The following is a 19,045-nucleotide window of genomic DNA, read 5'->3' on the forward strand; positions in this document are numbered from 1 at the left end:
GAAGATTTCATACTGGTTGAAAAGCAGCATGACAAAAATGGTTAAAATACCAACTTTTCAGTGAGGAAAATTTAGGTTCAAGTCATCTTTTTTATATAGGCACTCCATCTTAATCTTGGATGAGACACTAATCTTTTTAATAGCCCAGACAGCATTGTAAAATTAACTTCTAGACAAGGTGTTGGATATAGAAGTGGTGGATACTTCTTCCACAAGAGTTCACTATTTATTTTGATTAATGATTTTCTTTTCAACTAAGACTTAGAGTGAAAAACACTGAATCCAAGTGACATATAGCAAAAATAGAGTGGATTTCATTTAGAAATATGCTGCCAGCAAATAATTCTGAAGGTAACATAAGTGGTAATAGAGAATAACCTAGATGACAAGGTTGATTTCATCAAGACATATAATATTTCAGGTGCTCCTTAATGATATCTTTGCTCAATGAATGACAAGTACTTGTTTGTTTGTCAAGAATATGCTATGTAGTTATATTGAAAGTATGTTGAGTTAGTCCAATTATGCCTGTGACTCAAATAGGCAGTCTAGTTGGACCCAGAATTGGATAAGAAAAAAAAAAGGAGATTCGAATATATTTAAGGAATTGCATTAATATGAAACTATACTATGACACAAAAGCTCACATTTTTGCCATTAGGTTTCTCCCAATGATAAAATAAATCTCTAATCAAAGAGCAGCAAAATATTTAAACCATCAAAATTACATGTAACTCAAAAACCTATGGGGAGATTGAAAAATATGAACAAAAATCATCAAGAGTGAAAAGTTTTATATACACCTAAAGGAGAGAGTATCAACCTTAATGAAATCAGTATCCATTAAAATCAACTGAAATTTTGAATTATCTTACATTTTTAATATACAAAATTCAGTGGAGCAATAGATGTTATTTTTGTCCAACTACCTCATGATACAGTTGAGAAAACTGTGACCAGGGAGTTTCAATGACTGTATGGTCTTACATGCATATATACTAAATGCTTCAGAAGAGGTGATATAACCAAGATTGTGACCAAATTAATGTCACAGAGGACTATATAACATCAAAATTCCAATGCAATTATTTTATAGAGTAATAAAATAAAATACAAAATTAGTTCTTTTCCTGAGTGTTGACTAAAGGGATTTGGTCTGAAGAAGCATTTGTGTTATGAGGTGGGAAGGGTAGGAGTGGGTCAGAATTTCTAGACTGCTAATTTCTTAGGTCTCTTGGACCTATTTACTTGACTATTCAAATATAATAAAAATTATCTTTACCAATAATGCCAACTTTAACATTCCTATATTCCAATATCTAATAAAACATTATTTGCTATATCACATTATTTGATTATATTTTAAATCCAGATATGTCATTTTCTAACATTTTACTGCATAATTCTGTCTGTGGGAGAGTAGCAAACAGAGAAATCCTATAGCTAGAGGGCATAGTGCATAGAGAATTTAATTTGGAATAAGGAAGACATGAGTTTGAAACCTGTCTCAGACACTTACTAGCTGTGCCACTTAAATTTTTTCAGCCTCAGTTTTCTCACCTGTAAAAAAAGGAATAATAATGTCATTCTATGATTTAATATAGCAATACATTTTCACCCAGTGGTTAACAAATTAATATCACATCTAAATGATGTCAAGCAAAATGTGAGATAGAAACTGAAAAGCTTCAAAAAATCTGAATGACTCCAATATTCTGCATATCTATCATAAAAGGGCCAACCTAATATTCTTTAGTATCTGTTTGAAAGCTTTGCACTAAAAGTACTGCAGAAGACAACATAATGATATGTTATTATATATTCCTATAGACTTAAATTCCAAAAGAGTTAATAGTGGGCAGAATGGATCTTTTAATAAAATTTTCAAAGCTTAAGAATGGTCTGATATAAAACTGATTCAAGGAAGAGGGGTACAAACAATATCTACAGAATCAGAAATGAATAAATAGTATTAAAATTCTAGTTATTAAAATGAACATGGTATAGAAGTCATCATAACCTATATAAGTATTGATTTATTAGGACAACTAAATTCTCCAAATTTTTTTCACAAATATTTATTTGATGCAGATTGCATCTAAGTAGGAGAAATCTTTGAAAATAAATTTGTACTGCCTTAAATCTTTCTGATTATTATAATGAAGTTTATTCTTTCAAGAAGTGGTTAGGATTCTGGAGGAAGCCCTAATTAGTCATATATTGGGAAATAAGATAGGAGGGAAAGGGGAAGAGATTTCCAGCAGAGTCCATAGTATTTACTTTAGTGTATGGCCTTGTTCTACCAGTCTGGCAGTTGTCTACCATGAAGTTGGATAAAATGTTTTAATTCTTGTCTACTGCGGGTTTATTACTTACTACGTGAATAACTGTACTAAATCACTTCATAGAACCTAGTTTCCTTACCTGTAAAGTAGGCTTAATAATACCTGTAGTATTTATCTCACAGTTACAAGACTAAGGTAAAATCCTATCTTTTGCATGCCATTTTCCCTGGCCTAACCTCCTCCAACTAGTAATGCTTCTCTAAGATTACCTTCCATTTGCACTGTATATATTTGATATGTACAAAGACATTAGCATGTTGTCTGCCCATTAGAATGTGAGTTCCATGAGAGCATGAATGTGTTTTTACCTGACTCTGTATCTCTTTTGCTGGCACATACTAAGAACTTGACAAATATTTAAAGGCTTACTGATGGACTGAGAAGGAAGAAAACATTTCAGATTAGTTTAAAAAATTATAAGGAACAAGAAAGATTGTAAAGAAAAAAGACAGAATGATGGAATCAAGTAGTCAGAAGAATCTCCTTTATTGGGTATGTAGTTGTTATTCTAAATTTCTTTCTGAATCTCAAATTCTGTTGGCATTTTTAATGTTTCTTCTTTCAGTGCCTAAACTTTCTAACCCATCTCTTGGTCTCATACACATCATTGCTAGTCTTTTTTTTTTTCAAACCATTACCTTACATTTTACAATTCATATTGTGTTTTGCTTCCAAGGCAGGAGAGTAGTAAGGAGTAGGCAATGGGGGTTAAGTGACTAACTGAAGTAGGAAGTTTCTGAGGGCCCATTTGAACCTAGGAACTCCTCTCTATAGGCCTGGCTTTCAATCTACTAAACCAACTGGCTGCCCCCTCATTACTAGACTTTTAAAGAGAAGAGTTCAAATCCATATTCACTTTGCCAAATCCCCTCTACTCTATTTTTCATCCTGAAAATTTTGCTGAAACTGTTTTCCTCCCCCTATAATCAGCAACCATTTAATTGATAGCTTCAGTGGCACATTATCACCTTCTTTGTTGTCCATGTAGAGGTTCTCTCCTGCTTTTCTTTTTTTCTTTTTTATTGTTTTTTTAATCTGGATCAGATTTTTCTTTTTTCTTTTTTTAAACATTATTTTATTTAGTCATTTTCAAACATTATTCCTTGGACACAAAGATCATTTTCTTTTCCCCCCACCCCTCCCATAGCTGAGGCACAATTCCACTGGGTATCACATGTGTCCTTGATTCGAACCCATTTCCATGTTGTTGGTATTTGCATTAGGGTGTTCATTTAGAATCTCTCATCAATCATGTCCTGTCTACCCCTGTAGTCAAAAAGTTGCTTTTCTTCAGTGTTTTTACTCCCACAATTTGTCCTCTGCTTGAGGGTAGTGTTTTTTTTCTCCTAGATCCCTGCAGAATGTTAGGAACATTGTATTGACACTAATGGAGAAGTACATTACGTTCGACTGTACCACAATGTGTCAGTCTCTGTGTACAATGTATTCCTGGTTCTGCTCCTTTCGCTCTGCATCTCTGCCTGGAGGTTGTTCCAGTCTCCATGGAATTCCTCCACTTTATTATTCCTTTTAGCACAATAGTATTCCATCACCAACATATACCACATTTTGTTCAGCCATTCCCCAATCGAAGGGTATCCCCTCATTTTCCAAGTTTTGGCCACCACAAAGAATGCAGCTATGAATATTCTTGTACAAGTCTTTTTCCTTATTATCTCTTTGGGGTACAAACGCAGCAGTGCTATGGCTAGATCAAAGGACAGACATTCTTTTATCGCACTTTGGGCATAGTTCCAAATTGCCCTCCAGAATAGTTGGATCAATTCACAACTCCACCAGCAATGAATTAATGTCCCGACTTTGCCACATCCCCTCCAACATTCATTACTTTCTTTGCTGTCAGGTTAGCCAATCTGCTAGGTGTGAGGTGATACCTCAGAGTTGTTTTGATTTGCATCTCTCTGATTATAAGAGATTTAGAGCACTTTTTCATATGCTTATTAATAGTTTTGATTTCTTTGGCTGAAAACTGCCTGTTCATGTCCCTTGCCCATTTGTCAATTGGAGAATGGCTTGATTTTTTGTACAGTTGATTTAGTTATTTGTAAATTTGAGTAATTAAACCTCTGTCAGAGGTTTTTATGAAGATTGTTTCCCAATTTGTTGCTACCCTTCTGATTTTGGTTACATTGGTTTTGTTTGTACAAAAACTTTTTAATTTGATGTAATCAAAATTGTTTATTTTAGATTTTGTGACTCGTTCTATGTCTTGCTTGGTTTTAAAGTCTTTCCCTTCCCACAGGTCTGACATGTATACTATTCTGTGTTCACCTAATTTACTTATAGTTTCCTTCTTTATGTTCAAGTCATTCACCCACTGAGTTTATCTTGGTGTAGGGTGTGAGGTGTTGATTTAAACCTAATCTCTCCCACACCATCTTCCAGTTTTCCCAGCAGTTTTTGTCAAATAGTGGGTTCTTTTCCCAGAAGCTGGGGTCTTTGGGTTTGTGATATACTGTCTTTCTGAGGTCACTTACCCCAAGTCCATTCTACTTATCCTCCTTTATGTTTCTTAGACAGTACCAAATTGTTTTGATGAACACTGCTTTATAATAGAGTTTGAGATCTGGGACTACAAGGCCACCTTCCTTTGTATTTTTTTTTTTCATGATTTCCCTGGAGATCCTTGATCCTTTGTTCTTCCAAATGATCTTTGTTATTTTTTTTCTAAATTAGTAAAAAAAAAAAACTGGAAGTTCAATGGGTATAGCACTAAATAGATGAATAAGTTTGGGTAGGATGGTCATTTTTATTATATTGGCTCGTTCTACCCATGAGCAGTTAATATTTTTCCAATTGCTCAAGTCTAGTTTTAGTTGTGTGGAGAGTGTTTTGTAGTTGTATTCATATAGTTCCTGTGTTTGTCTCGGGAGATTTGATTTTGATTTTGATTTTGTCTAAGGTGATTTTGAATGGCATTTCTCTTTCTAGTTTTTGCTACTAAGCTGTGTTGGAAATATATAGAAATGCTGATGACTTATGCAGGTTTATTTTTTATCCTGCAACTTTGCTAAAGTTGTTGATTATTTCGACTAGCTTTTTGGTTGATTCTCTAGGATTCTTTAAGTAAACCATCATATCATCCACAAAGAGAGATAACTTGGTCTCCTCCTTGCCTATTTTAATGCCTTCAATTTCTTTTTCTTCTCTAATTGCTACTGCTAGTGTTTCTAGTACAATGTTAAATAATAGAGATGATAATGGGCATCCTTGTTTCACTCCTGATCTTATTGGGAACACATCTAGTTTATCCACATTGCAGATGATGTTAGCTGATAGTTTTAGATATATACTGTTTATTATTTTTAGGAATGACCCTTCTATTCCTATGCTTTCTAGTGTTATTAATAGGAATTGGTGTTGTATTTTATCAAAGGCTTTTTCTGCATCTATTGAGATAATCATGTGATTTTTGTTGGTTTGCTTATTGATATTATCAATTATGTGGATTAATATTGAACCAGCCCTGCATTCCTGGTATAAACCCTACTTGATCATATTGAATGACCCTTCTGATCACTTGCTGGTGTCTTTTTGCTAGTATCCTATTTAAGATTTTTGCATCTATATTCATTAGGGAGATTGGTCTATAGTTTTCTTTTTCTGTTTTTGAACTGCCTGGCTTTGGAATCAGTACCATGTTTGTGTCATAAAAAGGGTTTGGTAGAATTCCCACTTTACTTATTATGTCAAATAGTTTGTATAGTATTGGGATTAGCTGTTCTTTGAATGTTTGATAGAATTCATTTGTGAATCTGTCTGGACCTGGGGATTTTTTCTTAGGGAGTTCTTTGATGGCCTGTTGGATTTCTTTTTCTGATATGGGATTATATAAGAATTCTATTTCTTCTTCTGTTAGTCTAGGCAATTTATATTTTTGTAAATATTCATCCATATTGCCTAGATTGGTATATTTATTGCCATATAGTTAGGCAAAGTAGTTTTTAATGATTGACTTAATTTCCTCTTCATTGGAGTTGATGTCACTCTTTTCATCTTTGATGCCATTAATTTGCTTTTCTTCTTTCCTTTTTATAATTAGATTGAGCAGTTCTTTGTTTATTTTGTTTGTTTTTTCAATGTACCAGCTTCTAGTCTTATTTATTAGTTCAATAGTTCTATCACTTTTGATTTTATTTATTTCTCCCTTAATTTTTAGGATCTCTAGTTTGGTTTTCTTCTGGGGTTTTTTAATTTGTTTTCTTTCAAGTTTTTTTATTTGCATTTCCAATTCATTGATCTCTTCCCTCCCTAATTTGTTAATATATGCATTCCGGGATATGAATTTTCCTCTGATTACTGTTTTGGCTGCATTCCATAAGGTTTGAAAGGATGTCTCACCATTGTCATTTTCCTCAATGAAATTATTAATATTTTCTATGATTTGTTCTCTAACTAACCAATTTTGGAGTATCATATTATTTAATTTCCAATTAATTTTTGATTTGGTTCTCCATGTACCCTTACTGATCTTTATTTTTTATTGCCTTATGATCTGAAAAGGTTGCATTTATTATTTCTGCTTTTCTGCATTTGTGTGCCATGTTTCTGACACTTAGTGTATGATCAATCTTTGTGAATGTGCCATGTGATGCTGAGAAGAAAGTGTATTCCTTTTTGTTCCTATTTATTTTTCTTCATATGTCTATTAACTATTTTTTCTAAGATTTCATTCACATCTTTTACTTTTTTCTTATTTATTTTTTGATTTGATTTATCTAAATTTGATAGTGGTTGGTTCATGTCTCCCACTAATATGGTTTTGCTGTCTATTTCCTCCTTACTTCTCCTAGTTTCTCCATTAGAAATTTGGGTGCTATACCATTTGTTGCATACATGTTGATTAATGATATTTCCTTGTTGTCTATACTCCCTATTAACAGAATATATTTACCTTCCCTATCCCTTTTAATTAGGTCAGTTTTTGTTTTGACTTTGTCAGATATCATGATTGCAACTCTTGCCTTCTTTCTATCAGTTGAGGCCCAAAAGGTCTTACTCCATCCATTAATTCTGACCTCATGAGTATTAACCCACCTCATGTGTGTTTTTGGAAGACAACATATGGTAGGGTTTTGGATTCTAATCCATTCTGCTATTCGTCTACATTTTATGGGTGAGTTCATCCCATTCATGTTCAAAGTTATGATTGTCACTTGTGGATTCCCTGGCATTTTGATATCCTCCCCAACTTCTGACCTTTCTTCTTTAGCTATAACCTTTTAAACCAGTGGTTTACTTTAGATCAGTCCCCCTAGTCCCCTCCCTTGATATACTTCCCTTTCTAGCCCCTCCCTTTTTGTTCCCTTCCCCTTCACCCGCCCTTCCCTCCCTTTTTATATTCCCTCCCTCCTTCCCCTCCTTAATTTCCCCTTCTCTCTTACCCTGTTGTATAAGATAGAACTCAAGATCCCAATGGATCTAGATGTTCTTTTCTCTCAGAGTTGATTTCACTGAGAGTAGGGTTTAAGTAATACCAATTCGCACTCTCTTCCTCTCCTTCTTATAGAATTCTTCCCCTTCCCCTCCCATGTGTATCTTTGTGTGAGAAAGATTGTTCTATCTAGTTTTTTTCTATTTTGTGAAGTATATCTTAGTGCCACCAACGATTCCCCCCTCCCTTTTTCTTTCTTATCCCCACTTTTTCCATATCATCTTGATGCTCCAATCTTTCCTTATGCATGATTCTTCTAATTACTCTAATGATACATACAGTTTTTGAGAGTTACACATTACATTTTCCCCCACATGTTAATTTGATATGAATGTAGTCCTTATAGAAGCAAGTTTGAATATAAGAAAAATAACATTGTTCTCCTTTTTCCTTTCTTCCATATCTACCTTTTCATGTTTCTCTTGTTCTTTGTGTTTGGATGTCAAACTTTCCACTGAGTTCTGGTCTTTTCTTTGCAAAGACTTGGAAATCTTTTATTTTGTTCAATGCCCATACTTACCCCTGGAAGTATATAGTCAGTTTAATGGGTAGCTGACTCTTCGTTGGAGACACATTTCTCTTGCCTTTCTGTATATCGTGTTCCATGCTTTGTGTTCTCTTAGCATGTTCACTGCTAGGTCATGTGTGATCCTTATGGGGGCTCCTCTATATCTGAAGTTTCTCTTCTTGGCTTCTTGTAAGATTTTCTCCTTAGCTTGGAAGCTCTTGAATTTGGCGACTATATATTCCTGGGGGTTGTCTTTTGGGGATTTAGTATAGAGGGTATTCTATGAACCCTTTCTAGTTCTATTTTGCCCCCTTGCTCCAGAACATTAGGACAATTTTATTCGATGATTTCTTGTATTATGGCATTGAGATTTATGTTTATCTCTGGGTTTTTGGGTAGACTAATTATTCTCAAGTTGTCTCTCCTTCCTATGTTTTCCTGGTCTATCACCTTGTCAGTGAGATATTTTATGTTATCTTCTAATTCATTAATTTTTTTGACTCTGCTTTATTAATTCGTGCTGTTTTACAAGATCATTGTCTTCCAGTTGCTTAATTGTGGTCTTTAAGGACTGGTTTTGCTTTTCAGTTTGGTCTGCCCATCTGTTTGGGCCTCCAGCTCTTTCTCCAATTGTGAAGTCTTGCCTGTCAGGCTGCTGACCTCTTTCTGAATTTTCCCCATTTTTCTTGTCAGAAGGTTTCCATATTTTGGATAAGCTCCATTTTGAGTTCTTCCAGAGCTTATGGATAATTTCCATTTTGGGGGGCATGTTTTGATTTGGTTTGAATTTCATCCTCTTTCTCTTCTGTATTCTGGGTTTTCCCTCCATAAAAGTTTTCAATAGTCACCTTTTCCCCTTTCTTCTTGGAGGGTTGATCTTGGGCAGTGTGAGTCATCCCTTTGGTGGTTTTCCCTTTCCTTTTTGGTCAGTGGTCTGGGTGATATGGGCAGGTTTTCTGTTGATTTAAGTTGCCTCAAACTAGTTCTTCTCAGCCTCCGCAGTTTGTTAGCACACTCACCCCCGTGCTCTTCTCTCTGGTGAGCAGGAATCTCCTGTAAAACTGCTCTGAGGGGTATTTCCAAGGAGCCTGGTGCGCCTCCCCCACTACAATGAGGAGTGGAGCTTATGCCTCAGGCAGTTTCTAAAGTTTCTAGAGACACCACACTGTTCGCAGTTTGCAAGAGCCCCCACGGTCTGCCAGGTCTCCAGTGCGCAGAGTTCTCCAGTGTAACCACCCTGAGAGGTAGTTCCCTAGCAGTCCTCATTAAATCCCAGGGGCCCTGGTGTGTCCCCCCAGACAGAGATGTTCCTCACTCACTCGCTGTCTCTGGTGAGTGCATTGGCCCCTACTCTGGTTCTATGGGGAATGTGGGGGAAAGGCAGCTCAGTTCTCATTTTTGTGTAAGCTTTTCCTCCTTCTTATAGTGTGGAAATGTTCACTCCCCATGTACCTTCTTTACTGTGGTGTACTGGAGAGTCCCTCCATTCTTCCAAGGATGATTTTTATGCTCTTTTGAGGTCGTCTATTTCGTTTGATGCCAGGGAGAGGAAGTGATTTGCATCTAGATTGTAGCTATGTTTACCCGGAAGTCCCCTCCCCCTCGCTTTTCTTTATAGATAATCAGTTCTACTCATTTTTCTTTCTTCTCTAATTTCTAAGTTTGTACATCTATCAATTTTGTGCCTCTTCTTTTCCTTCAATACATCCCATCCCTTCTGATTCCCATCCACTCAATCTCAATTAAATGTGGTAGATCATTCAGAAATGTGCATTTCAAGTTTTGAGCACATTCTTCATTTTGAAATCTCTTATAAATAGTTTTAATTAGAGACCTCAAACTCATCCTGTCCTGGATTCTTCATCTTCTCTCTTCACTTGTTCTAATATATGTTTTTCCCTTGATTCCCAAGCACTTAGAAACCTCATTGTGTTTAGTTTCTTAACTTCTGAAATTCTCTATATATCCTTTTTATTTTCTTTGTAAGTTTACATAAGAAATTAGATTTACACTATTCATTTGTCAAAGAGAAAGGGGAACTACATTTAATAGGAAAAACTAATTAATTATGGAGTATATTATATAACTTCCCTACCACATAATTTATTCACTTGAAATCCATGTAATTAACCCTTAAAATGGCATGAGAACTTAAATATTGAAGACACTATTAATTATATTATTTAAAAGGTTGCTCATGGTTCAGGATTAGAATGTTCACAGTAAGTAAATTGGACTCTATAAAATTTAACATTCTTATATTTTTCTGATTACTTAGGAAATTGATATTCAACAAAAAGGAATATAGGAGCTAAGAAATATTCATAGCCCAAAGTAGCCACCCTTACTTTAATGTTTAAATAGCAACAAACTAATGTTTAAATAGCAAAGACCTGTTTCATATTTAGAGCAGAATATTTGAATCTGAAATGAGTATTCTAGACTAGAAGATTGAGATATTTACTTTAAAAATGCATTTTATGTTTATATTTTAATTTGACTCTTAAAATATTCCACCTATTGCTGTATTTTGGGTTGATTAACATTTCTCTAGAGAAAAAGAAAAACAGCTTTCAGTTAAGTTCAATGTAATTTCTATTACGGTTTTTAATTAAACTTTTATTTGGAATGTAAGATAAGAAGTGACTTAGCTATGATGATTTCCTTTACCACTGCTTCTGATATTTAATAGCCTTTTTATAACATCTCAGAACTGGGATTGTGGATACTGTTAAATCACTGGCAGAATCTAAATTGAAAGAAGGCATAATGTTCCATTTGACCTTTCATTTTAACATTTGAAATTGAGCCTAAAGGAGTAAAAATGAGTATTCTGCACCCTATGTAACTTTAAAAGCATTTATATGACACTTTTTATATTTTTAGAATAATATACGTTTTCCATTTTTTTCTAAGAAGTTTAAATTTTTACTGATCTTAAAGGATTCTTGAGGGTATTAAAAAAAGTAAAATTGAACAGTGCAGGTAACTTGTGTCTTGAGCAAATTTTCCAGACAGTTGATGCCTACACATCTAAAGCCTTAGATGTTGTTTTTGTTACTGGAAACACGGAGAAATTGGTGTTGTTGTTGTTAATATAACCATTTCATGTAACCAATATAATTTGACCTAAACATTATGAATTTTAATATTATAGATTATTCACATATTGTTAATGAACAATAATTGATTCTTTTGGAAGCTTTTGTTGAAACCAATTTATTGGCTTTTATTTTTTTAAAAGAGGCTAAAATGACACATTTTTAAAAACAACCCTTGAGAAAATGTGCCTGCAAATTATTTGTGGTTCTTTCAAAAAGAAATAATTATAAGGCATTGCACTTTCTTTTTGTCTCTGTCAGTCTCCTTTTCCTCATGTTTTCTTCTATGTCTTCCTTCATCCCTATTTTCCTCCCTTTATTTACCCCTCCCTCCCTCCTTCTTTCTTAAAGGATGATAAAGAGAGACTAATATTTATCATGTAAAATTCATTTCTCATTGCCATATTTTCAAATATCATATAATTCATAATTTTATAATAAATGTCATAACTTATTTATTTATACATTAATTGATTATTCCTTATAGTCCTCAAAGTGTCTCTTTCCTTATATCATTCCTAATGAAACCTTGATGGAGGAGAGGGAGATACCTTAGAAAAGGATCTCTACTTTTCTCATTTGGCATCTTCCAATCACGGAACTACAAGGAATTTCAGAGGCCCCTAGAAAAGTGAAGGCAAACCTTTTAGAACCTTTTAGAGATTGTGTGCTATTACCTGCACCCCCAGAGACCAAGTACCCACACACACACACACTTTCAGGGCCTGGGGCCAGGTTCTCAGTTGGCTTTGGTGCAAGAAGAAGCTGCCTCTTGCCCCTATGGGGACCTGCTGCTATATCTAAATGCACCAGGGGCTAAGTTAGGTGGCTCCTATTGGGCTTTGTTTGGCAAGAGAGAACTAATAGTATTGGGAAAGTGAGGGAAAGCAGGAGGAGACAGCTTCTTATGTGGCTTCTGCATAGCTCTCTCTGAGAGATACAACCTTAGGGCCTTTTAGGCTGCTTATATTTGCATGATAATGGTTCACCCTTGAAACAACAGACATGCTGGGAATGGGGCTGCCTATTGGGCTTTGACACAGGTTTGGGTAGGAGCATGGGGTGTAGAGAGAGCAGTTAGCCTTGGGTGGTGGGGTAACCCCCTAGACTGGTGGCTGAAGGGTAAGGAAAGAATGAAACTGGAGATCTTTTAGGGGTTGGGGCCAGACCAGGTGGTGAGAAAGAAGACATCCCCATGCCTCCCCCACTTCAGTTGCAGCAGTGGAGGGAGAAAGGGAGAAGAGTGACGTAAGTACTTGGATAATGGAAGGGAGTAAACACATAGAAGTAGGGGGGCAAAGTAGAGAGAGGGAAGAGAGAAACTCTACCCTGAGACTTCAAGCATGCCCACAGAGAGGTGTCTGAATGCCATCTTTGGTACACATGCCATAGGTTCACCATCACAGATCTAGACTAACTCCTATATCTTGGTGTTTTAGAATATTGCTTCCAAATGTTTTGAAACCACTGCTGTGTTGTGGTGTTTCTATGTAATCGATGAAGACAAGTTTTAAGATTCAAAAAATATTTCAAAATTATAGACATATATGGGATTAGCTTTTGTAGTTGCCCTGCTGAGCAGATGAAATTAAGTCACCATTCTGGCCCTTTTAGCAGGTTGAAGGTTCCTACCCATATGCTTTGTGCAATTAAATTAGATTCAATTAGTTTTTAGCTTAAAAGGTCCTGGGAATTGGATATAGGATAACTTAATTTAGATAGGAATAGAGAGAACCATGACAAAATATAAAATAATATACTAAGAATATAATCTTGATAAATTCCTTTATTAACATTGAGTTTTAAATGTGAATTCAGATTTCATTTAATTTAACCCAATAGGGGATATGGACTTCAGGAAATGGCCCAAAAGACATAGAATTTATTTGAGAATAGGGACAACTACTCCAAAATCTAATATACTCAGGATATTATACTGGTAAATCCCCTTATTAGCATTGAGTTTTAGATAGGAATTCAGAATTCATTTAATATAACACAGTAGAAGATCGTGGTATCCAAGAACCAGCATAAATGGTAAGATAACTTGGGAAAGGAGATAGAACACTATAGGAAGAAATAATGAATAGTAAGATCAAAATAAAATGAATGATTGGCTTTGGCTACTCCATTTAATCCTTGATTTCTAGGAGATATTCTGTTGAGTTGCAATAAATCATTTTATTTTGCATTGATTTCTGTCATATTCAGGGTAGATAATAAATTCATTATGTAGACTCACTCTCATTTCCCCATTAAAGCTATGTTGTCAATGTGATTATTATTTCTGGCATTATGTTGATGATTTAAGAAAGGTAAACCACAAATAACCAATTATTTCCAAATGTATATGTTGGTTTTTAAAAAAAAATTATAACACAGAAGACTTAATCAAAGCCAACCAACAGAGTGACTATATCTAACAGTGTATGTGACATTCTATACTCATCATTGTCCACCTACTTACCAAAAAAAATGGAATTGTGTTTGATCATGTATCCTCTGGAAACAATATTGATCATATTTAGATGAGTTTCAACATTGTATATTTTATATATAATTTTGTAGTCGTGTATATTGTTTTGACATTTCTTGCTTCAGCCTATATCAATCTATATAAGTCTTCTCCAATTTCTCTAAGCTGCTCATATTTGTCATTTATGGTAAAAGAATATTTCATTAAATTCATACAGCAAAACTTGTTAAGGCATTCTCCAATTGTTGAGTAATCACTTCATCTGTTGTTGCATTGTTTGTTTTCTACTCAAAAAAAATGCTGTTATGGATATTTTGGTGCATACTGGACCTTTTTTTCTTTCTTTTTCTTATCTGGAATATGTACCTAGTTGTGGAATCACTGAGTAAAAATCTATAAAATGTATTAACATTCAATGTGTAATTCCAAGTTGTTTTCCAGAATGATTAGACTAGTTCACAAATTCCTGCCAATGATGTATTAGTGTGCTTGCCATCATGATGCTCTTCCACCACTGATAATTCTCCCCAATTACATCTTTGTTCAATTGAATAGAAATGAGGTAAAACCTTGGAGTCATTTTAATTTTTATTCCTCCTGTTCTTAGTGATGAAGCACATTTGATTATTGTTGGTAGTTTATGTCATCTTTGATGATTTATTTTATTAACTATTTACTAAGGAATGACTCAGTCAATTCCTTGCATATCTTTAATATAAGACTTTTATCAAAAAAGTATTATGGCATCTTTTCTTTTTTTTCCCTACATTCAGTTTATTCATGGGAAAGCTTTGTAATTTTATTTTTAGTCAGAGATATCAAAGATTCTTTCTATGAAGAAACGCTCTCCAACCATGTAGAGTGGCATCTGTCCTTTAACAACTGGTCATAGAGAGTTGCCCTGGCATCTGAGAGGTTTCACTTTACCCAGATTCACACAGTCCATGGCAGAGGAAAGAAATGAATCGGTCTTCCTCACTCTGGGGCAAGCTCCTAATATAATTTGCCAGAGTGTCTCTCATTTTAGATACTTAAATAATCTGTCTTCTCTTTTGTGATATAAAATGTTACAAAATGTACTTTGAGTTCAGTCACTCCATGTATTTAATATTTTTTAAATGATGTGGTCTTAGATTAAGGTGTTGATTAAGTGTTGCATGTGGTGTATATATACTGTAAAATACTCCCTTGCTTTCTAGGTTACCCAACCATTCTTGACAAATAGATTTGACTAACTTGCCCCTTCAAACATTAGTTTATATATTTGGATTTATCAAACACAAGGCTACTATTTTCTTTTGGTTCTAGTTTTTGCTTGTCTATCCTGTTCTGGATTAACTTTCAATTTCTTAAGCAATACCAAAAACCTTTGATGATAATTACTCACTGATATAGTTTTGAGAGGCTGCAATTAAGTGGAGGTATAGTCATTATTTAGTTATCCCAATACTATGAGAGATTAATCAAGTATAATGACTATTTTCTGGATGAGAAAATTTAAGATTGGATATCTAGTCTTAACTAAATTCCTTCCAATTTTCTTCCAGAAGGGATAAGAATTCAACCAATAAATAGCATTCTGGAAGCTGTAGTACATAGTAATTTATTTGTCATACTCATGTTTAAGTGTAAGCTTGGCAGGAGAGACTGTGTTTGGGGATTTTTTTTAGTTCCCAGTGCATAGCACATATTAAAAAATAATCTTTGTTGGATAACAGACTAATGGAACTTCCATATATATAATACCATAGGATAAAACTTGGGAAAATTATAAGATGGGGAAGTTCTGTTGTTGTTCTATAATCATTTTAGAGTAGTTGAAAGAATACTATGGTGAAATCTATGGATGCACATGAATTTTTTAATACATGACATAAAATATATACGATTACATAAGAAGAGAGAGCAAGAAGGGTTAGAATGACATAAAAGTAATTCATAAAATGAATAGACCTTTCAAATAGTCATGAAAATTCTGAATCATTACCTTGGTTTTCTTTATCTTTTCCCTTATCATTTTACTAATAACACTGAATAATATTCTTCCATTTTGACCAAAAGATGATATATGTGCTTTGCATTGTGTTAGATAAGAGGTTTTGGAAAATTAGTCACTTTCATATTTCAGAAGAAATTCTTACAGTGAGAAAAATAAGGAGAAAATGTGAAGATGTTTCATTATCCATAGAATAGGTAGCTAGAGAAATGTGATAATACAATTTTCAAATTATAATAGCCTAACTCATAAAAATGTTGCAGTCAAAATCATAAGTTCATGAATATACTTTTAATTTGCTGACCAGAAAACGAATGATTTCATGTATTCACTGTCCTATATTTTTCCTTTGGGGGGGAAGCTATCACTATGCTTATTAGTTTATATCACCACAGTTTGAAATTCCTGAAATAAATATAAAACCTATTTGAGGATAAAGTTTCCTTGGTGTAAGTTTTAGTAAAACAATTAGTTGTTCTCTGAGAATTTTGTTATTTTGATGATGGTGGTTTGGGGGGGTTTTCTCATTCATTCGTTGTTGAGAGAAAATAATAGTTATTTGCCACAATCAATAAACCTTTCCAACACATAGCTGGCCATTACCCATGTCCAGCATTCTCTCTCTCATCTTCTTGCCTTTCCCTGGCTTATTTTGTCTTAGCTAAAATCTCATCTTCTATAAGAATCCATTCCCAATCTTCCCTATTGTTAATACGTTTCCTCTGATGTAATTGGAAATTTATATAATGGGTAGGTAGATATCTTATATGTATATATCTGTGTGTTTGTTGTCTTCCTCTGTTAGATATAAGTTCTTTAAAGGCAAAGGTTATTTTTGCCTTTCTTACCACAGCTCTTGGTATAGTGACTGCCATGTAGTAGGCACTTAATAAATATTTGTTGACATGACTAAACCTCTAATGCTTAATGTCAGAAACATATTAGATGTGCAAGCCTAGAAAAGTCACTTATCTTGAAGATTTAATTCTTTCATCTGTAAAATAAGAGGTTTGCTGTTAATGACTTCCAAGATTCCCTTCCAGCTCTATATCTAAGATGCTTTAATGAGAAGAGAGAGGGGGCATGATTCTGCTATAGTTGACTTCCTATCACCACACCTTTGTGGTATATTACACCTTCTTGTTCCAGAAGGATTTAGGGTGAAGTTCCATCCTTTCATGATAAAGTAATCAGGGCACCAAGGAATATTTATTTCATTCATCCACATTCCTGGACCCCATGAAATAATTATGTTGGTTGTAATTTGTTGAACCAAAAAAGGGCTAATATGTATTTCTATAGTGTTTTCTTCAAATTGGCTTGAATACAATGCATATTTGTTGCTATCTGACAGACTTGGGCCTACACAAGAAAGGACCAAAGTTTGTGTGTCCAGCCAGATATCCTTATGAAGTCAGGTAAGTTGATGAGTCTAGATCTAATGGTTTTATCGTGCTGTGAGGTGGTTTTGATGAATATCATTATTCCAGAAACTATTGAGTTGAAGTTCTCTGGAAGTGTGCTGAGTTGTTTACATTTAGGAAAAGAAATATTCCTTAAGAAATATATGCATGAAGTCCTGAACTTATCTAAACATATTCGCTTACTTGTTTTCCTAGGAATGCAAGTATTAGAATGGAATGGAATTCCCCTGACTTCTAAAACCTATGAAGAAGTACAGAGCATCATTAATCAGCAAAGTGGGGAAGCAGAAATATGTGTAAGACTGTGAGTTTTTCCCCATCTTTCTGTTTCCATTTTTTTGGCTTTCCATGGCTTATTTTTCTTTAAAGTTGTTAAGGTGGAACCTTTTGCCAGTCTAGGATTTTTCTGAAATTATCTGTAATTAGAAAATAAAGCTTAACAGGTTTTTTGGGGGGTCTATTATAAAACTAAAGCTCTTTAGCATAGAGAGAATGCTATTAATTTTACTTGTGATAAAATGTCAACAGTTCTTCCCTTTCATGTTGTCTACTAAACACACTTCATTTAGATGAAAGCCATAGCTCACTTATTTTCCAAGAAAAATGTACATCTAGGTTCCAATTGATGTAAATAATAGATCTCCTATAATTGCCATATTATTCAAATTAATGCTTCATATTTCTATTTGGGAGGGAACCAGTGATCATATTTTATATAAGTATAATTTCAAACAGTGTGAATTTGAATATAGGCAATCCCCATAGGGAATTCATTATTCACATCAATTCTAACCTAGCAATATAGAAAGCATTTCAATATGAACTTGCATTTTCTCTTTTAAAGATTTCACCTTAAAGAATCATTTTTATCAGCTCCTGGACTTTTCTAATAGCACTGCAAATATGTATTAACTACAGAAGGGGGTCATGCTTGAAAGTTGCTTTATATATCATTGATCACTTTTCATTTACTGACCTAAATAAAACACTGTGGTTAGAAGGAGGAAGGACCTTTTGTCTCAGGCTTCTTTTGTTTTCTTTAGGGATGTCAATATGCTCTCTGATTCTGAGAATCCCCAGCACCTGGAACTACATGAGCCACCAAAGGCTGGTATGTAAAAGTGATATACTTCCAATTGCCTAGAAGACAGATCCCTCAAATACATTTTTAAAAAATTAAATAGATTTAGTTTTGCAGAGATAGAGAGTGGAACTATAATTCTAAAAGGAATTTTTAAATGACCACAGTCACTCTTTAAGAGCAAATGAGCATCTGCCCTGAAATTTGAGAAAGTTTCCTCAAGAATTGAGAGTTTAACTTGATTTGCCAAGGATCACAAAGTTAGTACATGCTTCAGAGGAAGGACTTGAACCTCTGTCTTTGAGGTTCCAAAGCCATTTCTCTATCCATTACAACATCCAGCTCCTCTTCAAATCATAATAAAAAATGCATCATTATTAAATTTAAGAAATAGGAGAACTACTTATACTTGTGCAACTCCTGATAGTTAACAGGTGCTTGCACTTTCATTTTATCATTTTTCCTCAACAACTCTAAGAGAAAGAAGAGAGTGTTGATTATGATTCTAATGTGTTTTTCTAATATTGTCCTGGCTTGTGTAAAAAAAAAAGAAGACTAGGAGAATAAAACTGCTGAGTACATTAACTTCAATATGAGATACACAAATCATACTATGTAAATGGGTCTACAGAAATACCCAGTTTGACCTCAGATCCTCA

The 19,045-nt window shown here is 34.3% G+C and overlaps 1 protein-coding gene across 5 annotated transcripts in view; it reads left to right on the forward strand.

The window, feature by feature from the left end:
• The window catches only part of PCLO (piccolo presynaptic cytomatrix protein), a 623,741-nt gene that overhangs the window by 426,730 nt on the left and 177,966 nt on the right, over positions 1 to 19,045 (forward strand). For 4 of the 5 annotated variants that reach the window (XM_056799474.1, XM_056799475.1, XM_007504012.3 and 1 more), the window contains exons 11-12: positions 17,501 to 17,609; positions 18,349 to 18,416. In XM_056799474.1, the coding sequence (XP_056655452.1) occupies positions 17,501 to 17,609; positions 18,349 to 18,416 (177 nt within the window). The remainder of the gene's footprint in view (positions 1 to 17,500; positions 17,610 to 18,348; positions 18,417 to 19,045) is intronic. The other variant, XM_007504015.3, reaches the window with a different exon arrangement.

The sequence above is a fragment of the Monodelphis domestica genome, chromosome 5 (genome assembly GCF_027887165.1).
Source record: "Monodelphis domestica isolate mMonDom1 chromosome 5, mMonDom1.pri, whole genome shotgun sequence".
NCBI classification, from domain to species: Eukaryota; Metazoa; Chordata; class Mammalia; order Didelphimorphia; family Didelphidae; genus Monodelphis; species Monodelphis domestica.